This window comes from Tachypleus tridentatus, chromosome 12 (genome assembly GCF_004210375.1).
Source record: "Tachypleus tridentatus isolate NWPU-2018 chromosome 12, ASM421037v1, whole genome shotgun sequence".
In the NCBI taxonomy this organism is placed as follows: Eukaryota; Metazoa; Arthropoda; class Merostomata; order Xiphosura; family Limulidae; genus Tachypleus; species Tachypleus tridentatus.
Genome location: NC_134836.1, coordinates 47457794 through 47476828, shown reverse-complemented (window position 1 = coordinate 47476828; position 19035 = coordinate 47457794). Strand labels below are relative to the sequence as shown.

The window sequence follows — 19035 nt, the reverse complement described above, 5'->3', positions numbered from 1 at the left end:
GTACTGTTCAAATGGCCATAAGAGATCGTTATCTTGGGCATGGTGCTCTCCAGAAAGAATGTCACATGCTTTTAGCAATGGAGACAAGCAAAGTCTAAGGTTTACAACCCTAGTTTTAGTTATCTTTTGTTGCTCCTACTTCAAATATCGTACCAGGAAAAAAATACACAAACTAATAAACGCAAAAACACTTTCTTATACGCTTTGTTTCTGCGGACTTATAATATTTCTTTTATATGTACCATATTCCGCACTTTCCGTACTACTTGTACGTTTCTCTGACAGCCATGTTGTCGTAACTACATCATTTTGCAATATGGCTACAAGTTTTTTTCTCTTGTTATAGATTGCAAAACTCAATACGTATTCCTGATTGGTGACCCCAAATCGTATAGAATATCCTAACCAAAGTTTTAAAGTGAAAATAAATTATTTTATTTCATAAAGTCTGAGTAACATTATCTTTCCTTTATCATAGCTGCCTTTTGCGTTTTGGAGACTGGGAATGGAAAACCACCAAACTTTCATAAAACTCTATGAATTTCAACACCATTTGATTCTTTATAAACTAGATACATCAGGTTGCTTAATCATATAGCAATAGTACATCTTTGGCTTATTGAAAGTATTTCATAACTAGCCAAAACATTTTACCTGTATTTAATCTGAAGAAAGCAGTTTATTATGTCTAGGTTTTTATTAGCACTTAACTGGTGGTAGTAGCAAGGTTATGCGGTTGCGTGGTCTGCGGTTGCGTGGTCTGCGGTTGCGTTTAAATTTCTAGTATTTTCTTGGGAAGACTGTTTTCATTTATTGTGGTCCTTGGCATAAATAGATGTGATTTCTGTGCTCCAGCCTTTTCCAAAAATCCATTTCTGTTTTTATTTTAAAATTGGATGTTACTTCTCTATGCAACTGCTGATTCGTTCTGTAATTTTAATTTTACTGGAAGTCTTTAGACTAGAATACGTGGGTTCTTATTATGTTTAAGCATAATAAACTTTAAATAGAGGCATTTCTTAGATCATGATATCTACAGTTCTTTTCATGTGAAGTTATTGTAAAATAAGTAACACAAAATGCCATTGCTACATTATTACATATGTTAATATATACTTATTTTATAAGTTTCTAGTGAAAGTAAGGTAAAAACTATACTTATCATTTCACTACAGTACATAACACAAATTTTGTTCCTGGATAGTATGTGTTATTTCTTAATTGTTTCTGTTGTAAGAGTACAGAAAATGGCCATTATTCCTTTCAAACTTTGCTTTTGTGAAATATAGGTCTTTTTCATTTACTTTAGGCATAAGCAATTGGGAAATAACACTTTCTGTCCAGGAACAATTAAAATTAATTTTTTTTACATAGTATTATAAGAGACGTTAGGTGTTTCATGCCAGGAAATTTCCGGTAATTTGTTTTATCTTGTCATCAATAAACTCTTCTAAATTATTTGTGTTTTGTGTTTCATGTGTTAGTTTTTGATGATTCCCAGATGCTCCAGTTTGTGCTTCAGGACAAATGATGGTGTATGGTGTTGGAAGGAATGAAAGGGCTCAAATTACTTGTTATCTTGAAGCTGATCCAGGTGATGTATCATTTCGATGGGGATTTAAGAGCTCCAAAGGACGTGTTGATGTCGTTACTTTCAATAGCTCTGGCACCACCAGTACAGCGTATTTCACCCCTAAAACTAAGTATGACTATGGAACTCTGTTTTGTCTGGGCAAAAATAACGTTGGAGAACAACAGAAGCCGTGCGTTTTCAGCATTATTCAAGCTGGTAAGCGACTTATAATATAATATTACTAGGCCACCTTATTTATCCCTCAAATATTTGTGTTTACATTTTAAAGTTATATGGCTTACTTTATGATATTGTTTCTTTTTTCCTATGTTTTCCAAGTAATAAGTTATTTTGTTATTTATAGCAATGAAGAAGACCATACGATACAATCATCCAGTGTAAAGTATCATGAATATAAATTATTAAATGATGAATTTTAAACATATGTAATCCAAAGACTTTTTAGTATGGGGTTTTAACACTATCATATTAAAATAAAGTTTGCAATATACTTCAGATTATAAATAATGCTTAAAGTTTCTGAAATTTACATAGAAATTTCAGGTTTTCTTAATTTGTTGAGGATTATTTCATGGTTCAAACAATAAATTGTTAAAGAGACTACAAAATATTAGATATTTATATATGTAATGTGACTTTCATATCAAATTTTAAGGAATTACATTTGATTTCATTCTAAAGTAAAAAAAATTATGTATGATTGTTCAAAATAAGTCCCAGTATTATACATAATATGCATCAATGTATAATGTGTAGAATTCTATATGGTAAAAATAGAGTTATGTGTCCTATATCTTTAAATTTTAAAGTTGGAAGAAATATATTATATATCGTTTGAAGTTATTTTTGTAGTTAGTCTTTTAAGAAAGGGTAATTTTTAATGTAAATTTTACTTGAGAAAAAATAAATGGGAAAACATACTTTTAATGGTATGTCTTGTGCGATGGTTAGAAACGTAATTTGAAATGTAATTCCCGATATATATGGATTACGTTGTTATTTAATTTTTAATCGAAATGCTCAACACATAGTGTATTCGATTTTCAACGTTCTAAGATCTATATTCAGTGTGTTACCTCAAATGGATAATAAAATAAAAAATTCAAATTACTGATGCAGGTAAACCTGAACCTGTTTCAAACTGTACATTGAAAAACAAAACAGCAGATTCGATAAGTCTTGCGTGCACAGCCGGAGACGATGGTGGCTTATTACAGCAATTTCACCTAGAGGTTTACAGTAAAAAGTATCACAGATTACTTGTTAACCAAACTTCTCTCGATCATCCAGTCTTTGAAGTCACTGGTTTGCCATCTGGAAGTCCTTTGAAAGTTGTTATATACGCCTCTAACAGTAAGGGAAAAAGCAAAGATCTGGTATTTGCTGCTAGCACATTTTTGTCTGCCGAAACACACACTGGTGCGTAAGTTGTCTGTTATTAAGACATCTCTAAAATTATTCTATATATATAACTATATATGTTTGTACAAATCATATTATTAAGAAACAAACTAACGTAATAAGAATATAACTCAGAAATAGCATATTTAATAACTCTTTTAGGCTTCTTACAACAAAATAAAAAGACCTTTCCGCTTGGATAACAATATGGTATAAATAATACATTAAGCCAAAACTATGAAATGTTTATATCAAATTATTTTAGGGATTTCGAAGTTCCTTCTATTATGATATTCCTTAACGATGAAATGCATTTTATAATTATGTTCAACCAATAATTACTTCTGAATTTAACAAGGTGCATCTGTAACTAATGTCAGGATTTCGGCTAATTAAGTTTACACACATTCATTACTGCTGTTTTAGCTGAAGCTTTTGTAGTTATCAAACTTTACAGCTAGATATAACACTAATATTTTCTTCTCTTTTTAATGGTATGATTATCGTGTTATACGTAAACGCTCAGAATCTAATACATTATAGTTAATATCATTTTAAGATGTAAACGAAAAATGAATGGTACCAGAATAGCTAAAAGGTTTATCAGTCTCAAGTAATATATCGTTATGAAAATATGGAAAAGTTTGATTATATAAATACAACCAACCCAAAACTTAATAGTTTCCATAATATGCGTTGGAAAACATCTATGTTTGTTTTCGTTTTCGAAAAACTTTGAAATTGAAAATATTATTCGTCCATTAATAATTAAAATCGACCTAATACATCAGAAAATCACGTATCTTAATATTGTAGTCTATATTAATTTTTTTTCATTCATTAAGTAGGTACTCTGTCTCAAGTATTCATTAGTCCAGTTTTAGCTGTACTTCTTGGAATTATGCTTGTCTTAGTCATCATGACAATAGTTATTCTGGTTATTGTGAAGAGAAGACGTTCCGAAGCTAACAGAGGTATTGCATAACTATTTAACCGTGTTTGTGTAAAACGCTTTCAGTGGTGTACTTGTATACTGTGTATTTAATACACATATTATTTTAAGAAAGCAACTATTAATTTCATACATTAGGGCATGATATTATCCACTAGCAGTGAATCCTATAATAGGAAAGAAAATGAAAGATACGAAATAATAAGGTTTGTTAAAGGTTAATGCACATTATTAAGTAACAGAATATTGTACATAATTATATGTTTTAACAAGTATTAATAATTCAGTTTTCATTTGACATTGAAAGCTGAAATATGGTAAAGAAACAAAGTTTGGTTTTTACCACCACTTTATTTCCATAGTTGTCTTATAATAAAACTAAATGTGAAAAGTACGGGTCTGAAAACATTTCTTTAAAAAGCATGATTTATTTATTTTCATATGTACAAACGTATGTATGTAAAGAAAGTTAATACTGATAACGTTAAGTAATAAAATCAAAAGAAAGAACTTTGACTAATTATATTAGTTTGTTATCACCTGAAAATAAGCTGAAACTAAAATAAATTAAAAAAATAAAAACAACTCTGCACTATTTAGAAAGATCCCGGGGTACAAGATATAATGTGGGATACAAATGTATCCTGGGTTTTAGAGGTGAGTTATGATGTAGGACCCACATTGCGGTGGGGATACACCGTCTATCAGTCTTAATCTCTATTCGCCAGTCTCACATAAGAAATGAAAGAAATAAAATAAAGAAGCAGAAATAGATAAAGAAATAGAAATTATGATAGCGAGACGTGGGTGCTCAAGTCCACAGCGTTCCATATCTATAGCACCTTTCACTCTCTGCAGATAGTTGTTGGAAAGTGACTGCTTTCTAAAGTAAATAAGAAAAAAAATGAAAAATAAAAATAAGAAAAATATCTGGGGGTAAATAAGTTAAAAACTTACCTTTTGAAGTTAGCATTCTAAACCTCATTATGATAGAAAGGCGCTAACTGGAAACTTAGTACGAGTAAACGAGTTACGCTAGTACAAAGAGTCCTATCCACTTATCTAAATAAATTATTATAGCATCCAATCACCGCTCATTTGTTAAGTGTACTGTGACTATCATTCTCTAAACAGCCTTTATATGCAACAAAGTGTACATCCATATAAAGTAGTGCCAAGTTGCTAAATGACCTCATCCTAAACTAAAAAAAATAGTTATTAGAAATTCTAGAAACATTCTCGAATTATTATTTCTTTATATTTATTTAATACATTCTTATATTCGTTACAGAATAGTTTAATAATTTTATTTAAAGTTTCTTTATCAAATCCGTTAACTATTAGTTTTGTATCAGTATTTCAAAATTACTGATAAAATATTGTAATTTATTACAAATTTTACAATATCTAAATAATTGCGAAGTTATACAGCTCACAACAGAATGGTATGGTATATTACTGTCAAAAGCGGGAAAACCGTAAATTGGAAAGAAACCACATTTTCTTTTATCAAAAATATTGGCATTAATATTTTTATCAATTAGTTTAAATTCTAAATCTAAATAATTTACTTATTTTTCTTATTTTTATTTTTGTTTCAATCAATTTTTCTTCTTTACTTTGGAGAGCAGTCATCTTTCCACAGCTATCTGCAGACAGTGAAAGATGCTATAGATTTGAGACGTTGTGGGCTTGAGCACCCAATTTTCGCTCTCCTAATTTCTATTTCTATACATATTGTTACTTTTTTGTTTCTTTTTGTGACAGTGGTGAATGCAGGTTAAGACTGACAGACGATGTATCCCCACTACAAAGTGGGTCCCACACCTCAGTCATTTCCAAAACCTGGGGTACACTTTATATTCCATATTATAGCTTATACTCTAAAATCTTTTTAATTAGTTCAGCGTTTCCCGTTTAATATGTTTTTAAATTTATTTTTTCGGCTTGTTTTTAGACTGTAACAAAATAATATATATATATATATTTATATATATACAAAGATATACTGCACATATATATTTTCTATAGGGTTATTAATAATATTAACAAAAAACCTCTAATATAAATATTAATATAAGGTCATAACACTATTAATTTGAGTAATAGTTGCTATAATCAAACACTTTTCGTGTTTTTCATGTTCTTTAACAGGAGCTAGTAAATAGGTACATAATACAGTTAAAATATTTACTGATTATTAGTTATTCGAAACTTCGTTATAGAATTATAGTCTATTATTAGTTTTCTAAATTGTGGTTGTATAGCTTCTGCCGTGGCACACGGAAAGGATTGTAATTAGAATATTGTTTAATACTTATTATATAACAACAGAGGTCGAACTTTGATATTCGTTACATTAAGTTGAGATTTTGTTACTACAATGTCTTTGGGAATGTGTTAGTAATATTGTGATTATAAATTATTTATCACTTGATATTTCATACAGGTGATGTACCCGCCACAGAAGTTGAAAATAAGTAAGTTTTATCATTATTTTATTTATTTATTCCAAAGAAGACAATAATAAATTTAGAACTATTATAAAAAATAATTGAAATGAGAAGAGGAACACTGTTCTTCCAATATAATAAAAGTAATTGTGTTTATTGATAATTGAAGGACGACATTTGTTTTTAAATTATTCTTTCTTCCAACTAAACGTAATCGATATTTTATTAACAAAAATAGTACACCACTAAATACAACACAATAATTTATTACTGTACAAAGATATTTCGCTAGATGTTTTGACCCTGTTTGCAGGGGCTATCACTAGGCAGAATCAAAATATGCTACAAGAAAATAGATATTTATATATATATTTACTGAATAGTCAAGTAAAACAAAACAAAATCAAAACGAAAGACTGCGTTGAAAATTACAAATCCAAACCTCTGACTCATGATAATTGATCATTTGTTTTAAGTAAAAATACCCGCCTCAAAAAAAAAACACGCTACACCAGTCAAAAGGATCTCTAGGGAACAGACTATCATGTGACCTTCCACAGTCACCTTCAAAAGTACATTTTAGTTCCCATATTACAGCTGATAAACTGAGGATCCTATTGATTGGTGCAGCTTTTTTTATTTTACTTTCAGCTTGTTTTTGTTTATAACGATTTATATACATATATATATGTACATACTATATTTAAAAACCCATATCAAAACACGTTATATGCAATTTTTAACATTCTATTTAATTTATATTTAAATTAAACTATACCAATACATGCATTTATATATATATATATATATATATATATTGTAAATAAATAAATATATTTTACTATAATATAATTTGGGAAAACAAACAAATATCTGTCAGGGTTACACGTACCTTGAGCCAAAGGTTTCTCACGGTCATCTCTACTTAGTTTTATCCAGGGCGTAATCATTCGGTCGATCAAACATTTGGGTTCCTGATGCTTTAGATGCTGGAAATATTATTTACAAAAATATTTTTGAACAGTTTTTCTAATTATGAATTTGGTAGTCTTCAGTACTGGACCACTGTTTTAAATACAAAACTCTGCATATTTTATCGAATTTCGATATGCTTTACGAGAAGATTAACATAGCTTGAGAATACAGAATACGTGTGGATATAAAGAAGAAGACAAAAAAAAAAAAAAGAGAAAATACGCAAAAGCGGTTATCAGGCAGACGATAACACTGCATATGTATGGATGGCTCAGATTGTTCATTGAAATTGTATTTTAAATATCTCTTTAACAGGTCATCAGAACATATACACTAATAAACAATGTTTCTTTTTATAACAATATCTAAATAATGACTGAGTCATAAGTTCTAGGAATGTCTGTAAATATCACAGTAAATATTTTGAATTTTTTGTTCTTCTTTCTAATTTTTACCACATGATAACTGAAAAACCAAAACAACGGTGTCAACCAACTTCACTGAGATGACATATTTTTAAATGGGGTATTCGCTTTTGGTTTGGTTTATTGTGAATTTCGCGCAAAGCTGCACGAGGATTATCTGCGCCAGCCGTTCTTAATTGAGTAGTGTAAGACTAGAGGGAAAGCAGATAGTCATTACCACCCACCGCCAACTCATGCGCTACTCTTTTTGCCAACGAATGTTGGGATTGACCGTGACATTATAACGCCCCTACGGCTGAAACGGCAAGCATTTTTGGTGTGATCGAGATTCGAACCCGCGACCCTCAGATTACGATACGAGTGCTGGGCCGAGCATTTGCTTTAAAGTAATTAAGTATTCTTAAATTGCAGTAACTTAAAAAAAATCATAATTTTAGTGTAAGTAATGTTATCATTACTCCTTGAAGTTAGCATGCTTACAGATATCTGGTTTTTCTGTGATAAAAATAGAGCATAGAGTGAAACAAAATTACCAAGTAATAATAACTATACAATAAATATTACATTTGGAAGCACACTGTATTTAGAGCTTGGTTATAAATACAGTCTTCCTATGTCTCTTGAAACGCTGCATTAAACAAAAAGCAAATAAGTAAAGGAAACAGTTCTCAAAGGAAGTGACTGTAGGCGTGGCTGATATTAGTCCTTCAAAAACAATGTAAGCAACACAGTTAGAATGGAATTTGGATCATCCCCATGTAATAACTCAAAAAAGAATTAACATATAGCAATGTTGATAATCTATTCAGATACTGAGTTTAATTAACCCTGTTTATGTCTGTTAACATTCGACTATACTGTGTACCTGTTCTGTCATGTGGGGATGATGCACATGCTATTCCTACTATCTTGTTTGGATTATTTTTGAAGGATTTATATTAAACATCCCTATATTACCTTCTTAACTGGAATTTTTATTTACTTTAAGTATAGGCGTAAGAGTTATAAATACATGTTAATCTCTATGTATATGTGTTGCTAAACTTTAAAACATTTTTCTAAACATTTGAATCATAATTTTAGGGTAATGTTTTTAAAAGCTGATTTTTAGAGTATTGTTTGTGTCGCTTTATGTTACTAATTTGTTTTATTTTAAAGACAATGCACGTGTATTAAGCACTTTTGAACATGTTTGGTTTTTCATCTGAGTTTTGAGTATTTTGTTGTGTAACTTTCTAAAAATTTGCTTACCAGTTTAGTTTTTCATTTAAATTTGAGAATTATGTTAAAACGTGGAGAATGGTTGACAACTAATGAATCCTTTTCTAAAGTAATTCCACTGTTAAAATCTTATAAATAGTGATTACTTGCTAGATATAATTTTTTTGGATTTTAAAATAATATTTAGAAAGAGCATATTTGATTACCTAAATATTCAGTTTTGTGTGCTTATTGAGTGAAATACTATTATTCTATATATTTTGTTAAATTTTCACTGGAAACAATAATTATGTTATAGAATATTAATTCAACTACGATCGATGAATTAAGCTCCTAGATCTTTGTCTTCAATTAAGGAAAAACTTCCATATTTAAATACTTCCAGCGATACTCTTACATTCAATTTAGTGTAATTGCTCAAGAAATAAATTAATTCGGTTTCTTTCATAGGATTATTTGTTTGTTCTTTTGTTAATTTCGCGCAAAGCTACACGAAGGTTATCTGCGCTAGCCGTCCCTAATTTAGCAGTGTAAGACTAGAAGAAAAACAGAGAGCCATCACCACTCACCGCCAACCCTTGGAATACTCTCTTACCAACGAATAGTGGGAATGACCGAAACATTATAATGCCCCCACAGCTGAAAGGGCGAGCATGTTTGGTGTGACGGGGATTCGAACCCGCAAGCCTCACATAATGAGTCGAGCGCCCTAACCATCTGGCAATGGCTATACTGGGCCATTTCATAGGATGTGGTGGTTACAATTAGTAGGATATTCTGCTACGCATTATAAGGTGTAATTGTGTTTTAACTGCAAGTTTTTGTTAATTCAAATGACATTTTACGTAGTCGACAGCACTAATAGCATAAGCATTTCTTTAAAAAATTTATATTGAGTGAAATCAGAAACATATTAAGTACATTTTTTTAAATTTCCAAAATAGTCGTAAAGATTGAAATGAAGGAAAGACATACAAAGTTGAAATGTTTACAATTTTACGTACACTGTGGTGACTTTCGTAAGCACAAATTTACAGAGTGGGCTACTGTGTTCTTCTCACCATGGGTGTCAAACTCCCTTTATAAATTTCCCTTTTGGCCTCATAAGTCTACAGTCTAACTGGTTAACAACTACAAGGTGGGTGAAGGGTCGTTCATAAAATAAAATAATGCATTTTCTGGAGAAAGATAATCTCATAACAATCAGTAATGTTTCCGAAGTCTTCTTTATATTTAGCATGGACAATAATAATAATTACAAGGGACTTTTTTTAATAAATATACACCATTAGCGCGTTTTTTTGTTTTCAAATAGCAGTTTTTCTGTTTACATTAGGTCAGACGATCATAAAAAGGTAAATCCATCAAATCTCGCCGACACAAAGGACAAATGCCCGGATGTAATTCCTCCCAGAAATGTCTCGACCGGTCAGTCTTAAAATATCCTGTGTAGTTTTTTTTTAGTTGTTCTTTATAATTGTTATATCACTGTTACATTTGGATAAAATATTTACGATAGAAATAAACATTTAACAAAACAAGCTATTTACGATATAAATACAATTATAAATTAATTGTGAAATACTATTAGCTTTATAATATGGTCAATCTTGTTTAAATAACTTTGTCGTGCGGTGCATAAATCCTGAATAATTATTCTTGAGGAACGAAATCGATTAAAATAACCAGTAGTTGATTGAAAATTGGTGAATAATTATAATGATAGAATGACTACTTCAGTATTAGGAACACCGAATATTATGCAATATATCAACATAATATACATAAAAATTGAGCATATTACAAAAAGCTACTCATTTTGTGTATGCAAATACTATGAAATATTTTAAATAATACACAAATTATAATAATATCTTCTGAACAATATTGTTATTAAATATTACACAGGAACAGACTATACTAACTTCACCTTTAACGATTTAACAAAAACATCAGATTCAACGAGTCAACGGATTTATGAAAATATGAATAACCAGCGTGAACACACTTATGAAAATCTGATAAATAAACCTATTTACTCACCGAAACAGGTAAGTAACTTTATTTCATAAGTTCAGTTCTCAAGTAACTTGTCAGCTATAGTTTTTGGTGTGATATTGCATTAATTTTTACATTATAGCTATTTACGTATATAACAAACAAAGTAAGTTAGTTTCTCAACATTCTATAAACTGAGCCACATCAATAAGTCATTGAAACCCTAGAGGCGTAATTGTACAGAAATTATAAAACTATGAACATCGGTTACTACATACTAGTGTGTTGGATTAAGTAGATATGGACCTTAGTTTCAAACCCACAAAAATAATTTATTAATAATAAAGTTAATATCCATCCACATTGAAAGTATACGAGTCTCCTCAGAAAACCAGTGTCGTGTTGGTTAGTACTTGGAAGGGTGACTATATGGGAAAACAGTTGATGTTAGCACAATATCTTGGCCCCTAGTGACATTGCCGTGTATCTGCGGACTTATAACGCTAGAAATCGGATTTCGATACCCCTGATGAGAGAGCACAGATAGCCCATTGTGTAGCTCTGTGGTTAATTTTAAAGAATCAAACTTAGCACTGAAAATTATCTACTATGGCCCAGCATTAGTTATCCTTCTATTTTCAAGAAGTGAATATGAATCATAATATCAGTGTTGTGACAGTAATTGAATATTATTCATCTTAATTTATTTATATTCAGTTAAAAAAACTCAGTTTAACTTTTTAACATTATTGTTTTATACTTAGCAGTAGTTTTCTGAAACACTGTCAGTACGTTATATTTTCAGTAGGTACACGTTTACCTATATGTTAAGAGAAATAGGAAGAGTAAGTGTATGGTTTCCTAAAACTCAATTGTATTGTAACTGAATAAATAAGTGAAATAGAACGTGTCTAGAAAATAAAAACTCTACGTGACTAAATCGAACAAAAAAAAGTTGTAAGTGAAATTATATCTAGACGACTCTCAAATATATTGTTTATTGATTAACATATTGTCATTTTTAACTATGGATCTAGAAACACATATTCAGCATCTAGGAAATAAAAAAGATAAAAAAATGATGAATATTAAATGAACAAATGAAACGAAAGTGGAAAAATTTTAAAGTTAGAAAAGCAAATTACAAGTCTTCTAATAAGGTGTTTAAAAAAATTGTTGACGAGTATAAGATGACATTAGTGACTTGTACTTTATCAATAATAGTTAAGTTGAAAATGCTTTGCATGACAAAGATAAAATCGTTTGTGTTTTTATTAAGTACAAAACTATACAATGGGCTTGGGTGCGGTGCCTATCATAGGTATCAAAACCCAATTTTTGGCATTATAAGCTTTCAAAATTACTGATGAGCCGCAGAACGCAGAAAAATAAATAATAAAGAGCATGACATGATTTTTTTATTGTTTTAATAACTTTCTTAAACGTTTTTAAAGTTTGGAAATTTTCAATGTGACATTTAAACATGTGTTTATCATTCGTTCGAATCTATGAGTGTTTCTAAACTAAGTTTCATACAGGAGTACTTGGAGATAAATGTTCACATTTTTGTTTTTGTTGTAGACAGTTACAAAACTGTAAGTAAATACGTGTTCCTTCAAGGTGTAAATATAATGAAAAGAAATATTCAAAGATTACTAAGAAAAAAATTGCTATTTTAAAAATAAAATTTCCAACCACAAGAAACGAACATAATTAAAGAGAAAGTCATAATAAGAGTCTATTAGAAAATTTCATTTCTATTTCAATAAGTTAAAATAATGAAATTAATAAATTAATAGCGTAAATAAATTAAGCTTAATATATATTTTAACCTGTTTCACGAACTATTTTCTCTCAACGCTAACAAAACTAATTCAATACCAAGTGTGAACTGAAGTATGTTTTTGCCTAGAATTCCATGGTTGGATGCAGAGAAGTTTAGTTTCTTTAATACGTTGTTTCAGACTTTCAAGTTTGTTTGTTTGTTTTTAAATTTCGCACAAAGCTACTCGAGGGCTATCTGTGCTAGCCGTCCCTAATTTAGCAGTGTAAGACTAGAGGGAAGGCAGCTAGTCATCACCACCCACCGCCAACTCTTGGGCTACTCTTTTACCAACGAATAGTGGGATTGACCGTCACATTATACGCCCTCACGGCTGGGAGGGCGAGCATGTTTAGCGCGACGCGGGTGCGAACCCGCGACCCTCAGATTACGAGTCGCACGCCTTACGCGCTTGGCCATGCCAGGCCCAGACTTTCAAGAGTGCTTAGATATGTAGAATCGTTTCGAATATTCGGATAAATAAATTATTTTTAGTCCAAGACACCTGATATGCTATTGCATCAGCATTCTTGTAGAACGATCAGATCAGGTTTTAGCAGTTTTGAGAATATGAAGACGGAAATTTTAGCATTTTACATAATTTATAACAAAAGCACATTTACAGTTATGGAGGCCAAGCATGGCTAGGTGGTTAAGACATTCGCCTCCTAATCTGAGGGTTGCCGGTTCGAATCCCCGTCACACCAAACAGCCATGAGGGCGTAATAGCGTACGATCAATCCCATTATTCGTTGGTAAAAGAATAGCTCAAATGTTGGTGGTGAGCAAAGATGACTAGTTCCCTTCCCTCTAGTATAAATTAGGGACAACTAGCGCAGATAGCCCTCGAGTAGCTTTGCGCGAAACTCAAAAAACAAACAAACAGTTATGGATTTTGTTGCAAAAATATATTTTGGTTAGTTTTCTTCATAGCAAGAAGACACGCTCTCTATAATAACATCAGGTGTCTAAAATGGCTGCATTATTATTGTTTTAAACTTTAAAATAACAATATCAACAAGTATTAAATATCTTGAATCACTCATTTGTTACTTAATGTATACCAGTTGTATTAGGAATTAACATGCTTATTTTTACTAATATTAAAATGATGAAGATGGTAATATACGCGTTTTTTATGAGGCAGTGTTATATCTTGAATAAAGTCGTTTTTGAAAATCATCACAGAAGGATGAAGAAGTTATGTACGCTGAACTCGCTTTGCCAGAAAATAAATCCATAACAGTAAGAAAACCTGACGGCCCTCCAGTAGAATATGCTGACATAGACTTTCAGAAATCTAGAAAGCCAACACCATCTCCAAGCAACGAAACAGAAGAAGAAGAGGATGGCGTTTCTGTGGAAACTCCATTAATGAACAACCAGAAAGATGATAAAAAGATAAATTGTAATGAAGTAGGTCCATGTGATTATTTTTGGATTAAATGTTCACTTAATGTCAGTTCAATGAGGAGTGAATGTATTTACAGGATAATTAATTTGCTCTTTATGACAATATGAACATATAACCGAATATATAATATTTTTCTTATTTACCTGGAAAAATTGTGTGTTTTAAATAATTTATGTGAATTAAATATTCATTGTAAGCAAATTTTAGGAAGTACATGATTTAATTCTGAAACATGTCAAATATTGTTCTTGAAATATTTAATACTTAAATGTTTTTGAGTAATAGTGTTCAATAACCAAAGCAAGATTTTTTTCAAGCATTTTATAAACCATAAAAGTTGATGAAAGCTGATGATAAGGCATGGTCGTCTTCGCTTCTTATCACTGTAATAGCGTGTTTGTTTTCGTGATTTAACTGATTTTTGCAAACATATGTTTCATTACTATTCATAGGAAGATAGAAATTAAAATTAGAATTTTAGCGCTAATTCTCATATAAACACAGTCACTTGTAAACATGCAGACTTTAATTAAATTACAGAAAAATGTTTTTCTTTCTTATTTACAGAACGTGGGATTAGAAAGAGAAAAGCCAAAGGAATCGATGCCTATTTGACATAATGACTGGTGTTCCTGATTTGTTGACATGATCACTGGCGTTCCTGATTTGTTGACATGATCACTAGCGTCCCTGATTTGTTGACATGATCACTGTCGTCCATGATTTGTTGACATAATGACTGGCGTTCCTGATTTGTTGACATGATCACTGACGTCCATGATTTGTTGACATAATGACTGGCATTCCTGATTTGTTGACATGATCACTGGCGTCCCTGATTTGTTGACATAATGACTGGCGTTCCTGATTTGTTGACATAATGACTGGCGTTCCTGATTTGTTGACGTGATCACTGACGTCCCTGATTTGTTGACATAATGACTGGCGTTCCTGATTTGTTGACATGATCACTGGCGTTCCTGATTTGTTGACGTGATCACTGACGTTCCTGATTTGTTGACATAATGACTGGCGTTCCTGATTTGTTGACATAATGACTGGCGTTCCTGATTTGTTGACATAATGACTGGCGTTCCTGATTTGTTGACGTGATCACTGACGTTCCTGATTTGTTGACATAATGACTGGCGTTCCTGATTTGTTGACATGATCACTGGCGTCCCTGATTTGTTGTCGTCGTTTTAGCTGTTTCAGTGTGTCGCTTTGAAACCTTAAAATGGACTAAAGCTGCGGAAAAGGCTATTATTTTTGCCAAAATGGATGTGATAATCTCGGAAATAATTTCTTTTTAGTTAAATCTTAATTGATTCATCACGATGAATAGCTTCGTCTGATTACAAGAGGGTAGAATTTAAATAATTTATTTACCTTTGAGAGAAAGAGAACATTTTTTTAAATATTAATAAAATTAAAGTAGACAAGTTTATATTATTAGTTGCTATTTCATTCTTCCCCCGAATTGCCATGAAATATGTTTTTCGTGGCTGCTTAATTTTGGCTTTATGTTTAACGTTCACACACACAAAAAAAAACTATAGGCTCAAGAGAGATAAATAAACAATTTTTCGTCTTGTAAAGATGGAAATGGTTTTGCATTTCTGTTGTTTTTACTTACTCTCGGTTATCTTCTAGTGTAATTTATGTATTATTTCTCTTTATTCAATTTTTGTGCTACTCGATAATAATATAAAGGATGAGAACTAGCTGTTTGTCCAAATATGCTTATGCTATTCGATTATTTTCTTCTTTTTCAATTTAAGATGCAACTTGCACGTTGGTTTGTCTTTTGAATAGAATTCTAAAATAGGTACTCCACAAAACCTGATAAAAGGTTCACATTAAAACAAACATCAAATCCGCCTTAGAAAAGAAAAGCTGAAACAAAATATAATGCTGTGTAGAAAAATAATTTTTTCTAAACTTCTGACGAAACGTGGCAAAAATATTTTGCTAATAAATACGTTTAATATCTGAAAGTAGTAGTATTTCTTGTATTAATGATACATAATTATATTATTGGATAGCGAAATACAGGGTGTTCGGAAAGTCACTGTGCACTTATATATTTATTAACAGACACGTTTCAATATAGAATGCAGGAGATAAATATGAATGACAATTATAAAGAATGTTGAAAGTGACCCCCGTTGGAATCAATACAGGCCTGGATCCTTCTTATTTTGTTTCTAAACACCGCTATCAGTTGCTGGCTTGAAATAGACTGAATAAAATATGATTACAAAACTGCACAGTGACTTTCCGAACACCCTGTATAATGTGTAAATTAAATAATATTTGCAAAAGGTTTTTATTTTCACATGTTTATACTTGTAAAAAGCAGTGTAATTATATCTGTTGTTTCTCTCAAATGTTCGATTTTTGTTTCATTTCTTAATAAAATAGAATGACATATAAAATGACATCAGCAAAACCTATGGATAAAACTTTCCCACTTGTATTATTTTAGGAAATATAAAAAATACAACGTATTTATTGCCGTAATTATGAATAATTAAATCGAAAACTAATTCATTGATATAAAAACAGTTGAAATAAATATGTTCTATATTACTGATGCAAAAAATATTTTAGTGTTAGCATTTATGATGTATTTTGGGGTATAAGATAATCAACTAATACTTCAAGTGCCAACTAAACAATAGAGTCAAAATATTTCTCGTTTGTTTTTGATTTTCTAATATAAATAGTCTTTCATTCAGTTCCGTGGTTACATTTCAATTATTTCTGTTACTCTATGTATATATACATACTTGTATATATCATACAGTTTTTAATTTGAGAATATTTGTGTATATTTTCTCCAACTGAAGATTGCATGTATACTCCTAGATCATATTACGTCTTATTCTTATTCCATAATGAAGTTGAAAGTAAACTTGTTATTGTGTTAATATCATAAAAAGTGATATTTTCTAAGTGTCAAATGTGTTGACTCGTGCCTTTGTATTTTATTGATATATCTCTGCCTTCTTATGACTGATGTAATTATGTAAACCTTTCACAAAATAATTAAACAAGATGAATTAAGTATTCTATTAGTTCCTCATATTGTTTCTATAAATCTTATACAAATACAAGTGCATATAAAATGGTCCGGCATGGCCAGGTGGTTAAGGCGTGCGACTCTTAATCTGAAGATTGCGGGTTCGAATCCCCGTCACACCAAACATGCTCGACCTTTCAGCCGTGGGGCGTTATAATGTGATGGTGAATTTCACTCTTCGTTGGTAGAAGAGTAGCCCAAGAGTTGGCGGTGGGTGGTGATGACTAGCTCTCTAGTCTTACACTGTTAAATTAGGGACGATTAGAGCAGATGGCCCTCGTTTAGCTTTGCGCGAAATTCAAAAACAAACAAGCACATAACACGAGAGTTTCTTCGTAAACCTAAAGTTGATTCCATCGAAAAATGTACTTGATCCGTTTATACAACTGTGTTAACAACCTACATGTAAAAATTTAATTTTAAACCTAATTTTAATTTAACTTTTTTATTATATACTTCGTTAATTTATTTTTTCTCTGAGTTTATTTTTTTCGGGTTACATCGATCTTGGATTGTACAGCACACACATTAACAAAATTAAAATCCACACAGAAATAATTATTAAAACTCCACAAAACCTATGAAGTACAATAAACACCAGACTCGTTTCAAAGTACTGATCAAAAATAAATCCTAGGCTCTGTGTCCGGTGGCTTAGCCGGTGTAGCTTGAATATCTGTTTCAATCTTGAACTATGCGACAGTTTACCGGATATTTATATGCAAAAACGGCTCGTTTGGGTTGAGAAAATATTTTACATAGAAGAGCGAACAACGTTTCGACCTTCTTTGGTCGTCGTCAGGTTCACAAAGAAAGAGTTTACCGGATATGTTGTGGGAGCACTTTGTATGCCCGTCACTTGTGTCGCTTTTCCAAACAGAGACTCTTCTTGTTTATATTGCGTAGTGAACGTTTCCAGCGCTCTGTATAAAGTGCAAATAAAGAAGTTATACTTGGAGAAATATACACTTAACAAAAGTATAATATTTTAATTATACAGTTAATTCAAAAATAATTTTTTCAATCAAGATGTAACAAGGTACTCTCCTTTTTTTAGTAGTTTTCCAAATGTCTGAAGAAAAAAAACTCATTTAATTAGTCAAAATTATGCTGTTGAATTTTACTTTCAGACTGTAAAGTAGTGCTCTGTTTTCCCCTTTGTTACATCTTTGAAGATTTGAGATATAACGGACTCTTATGAAAGTTACGAAAACTGTTTAGATTGAACTGTTTCTGTATGGTTTACTAAAACATACTTGTTTGAAGGAAGCAGCAGTTTGTGTTTCTAACACGGTTAATTGTGCTTGTCTGTACACTTAAATATTTGTGCTTTACTGAAGAAAAAATTTATTAAAGCAAAGTGAGTAAACAATTCCTAGAATTAATTCATCAGAAAAAATAGAAGCATTTTGAATTAAATAGTCGGTTCTCATTCTTAATAGCATTTTTAGCAGATACATGTTAACAATATTTTAATGTGCATCTTAGCAATTGCAGGTTTGTTTATAAAGTTCGTTTAAGGGTAAACATTTTTTAACCACTAAGGTTTATTAGATCTTTGTGGTATTGAAAATATAACAAGGTATATTAATAGAAATAATATTTGCATGATGATAATGAGCGGGCCATGGAAATAAAATGTAATATCTTACATAATCCCAGTTTTACGCTATCATACAGCTATTTACATAGATA

The 19035-nt window shown here is 31.0% G+C and overlaps 1 protein-coding gene across 2 annotated transcripts in view; it reads left to right on the top strand.

Annotated features, from left to right (window-relative positions):
- Positions 1-17326, top strand: part of LOC143233214 (nephrin-like) — an 85508-nt gene extending 68182 nt beyond the window's left edge. For both annotated transcript variants that reach the window (XM_076469185.1, XM_076469184.1), the window contains exons 8-15: positions 1502-1789; positions 2714-3013; positions 3844-3969; positions 6397-6427; positions 10358-10449; positions 10930-11072; positions 14030-14257; positions 14823-17326. In XM_076469185.1, the coding sequence (XP_076325300.1) occupies positions 1502-1789; positions 2714-3013; positions 3844-3969; positions 6397-6427; positions 10358-10449; positions 10930-11072; positions 14030-14257; positions 14823-14870 (1256 nt within the window). In that variant the 3' untranslated portion in view covers positions 14871-17326. The remainder of the gene's footprint in view (positions 1-1501; positions 1790-2713; positions 3014-3843; positions 3970-6396; positions 6428-10357; positions 10450-10929; positions 11073-14029; positions 14258-14822) is intronic.
- The last annotated feature ends 1709 nt before the right edge of the window (positions 17327-19035 follow it).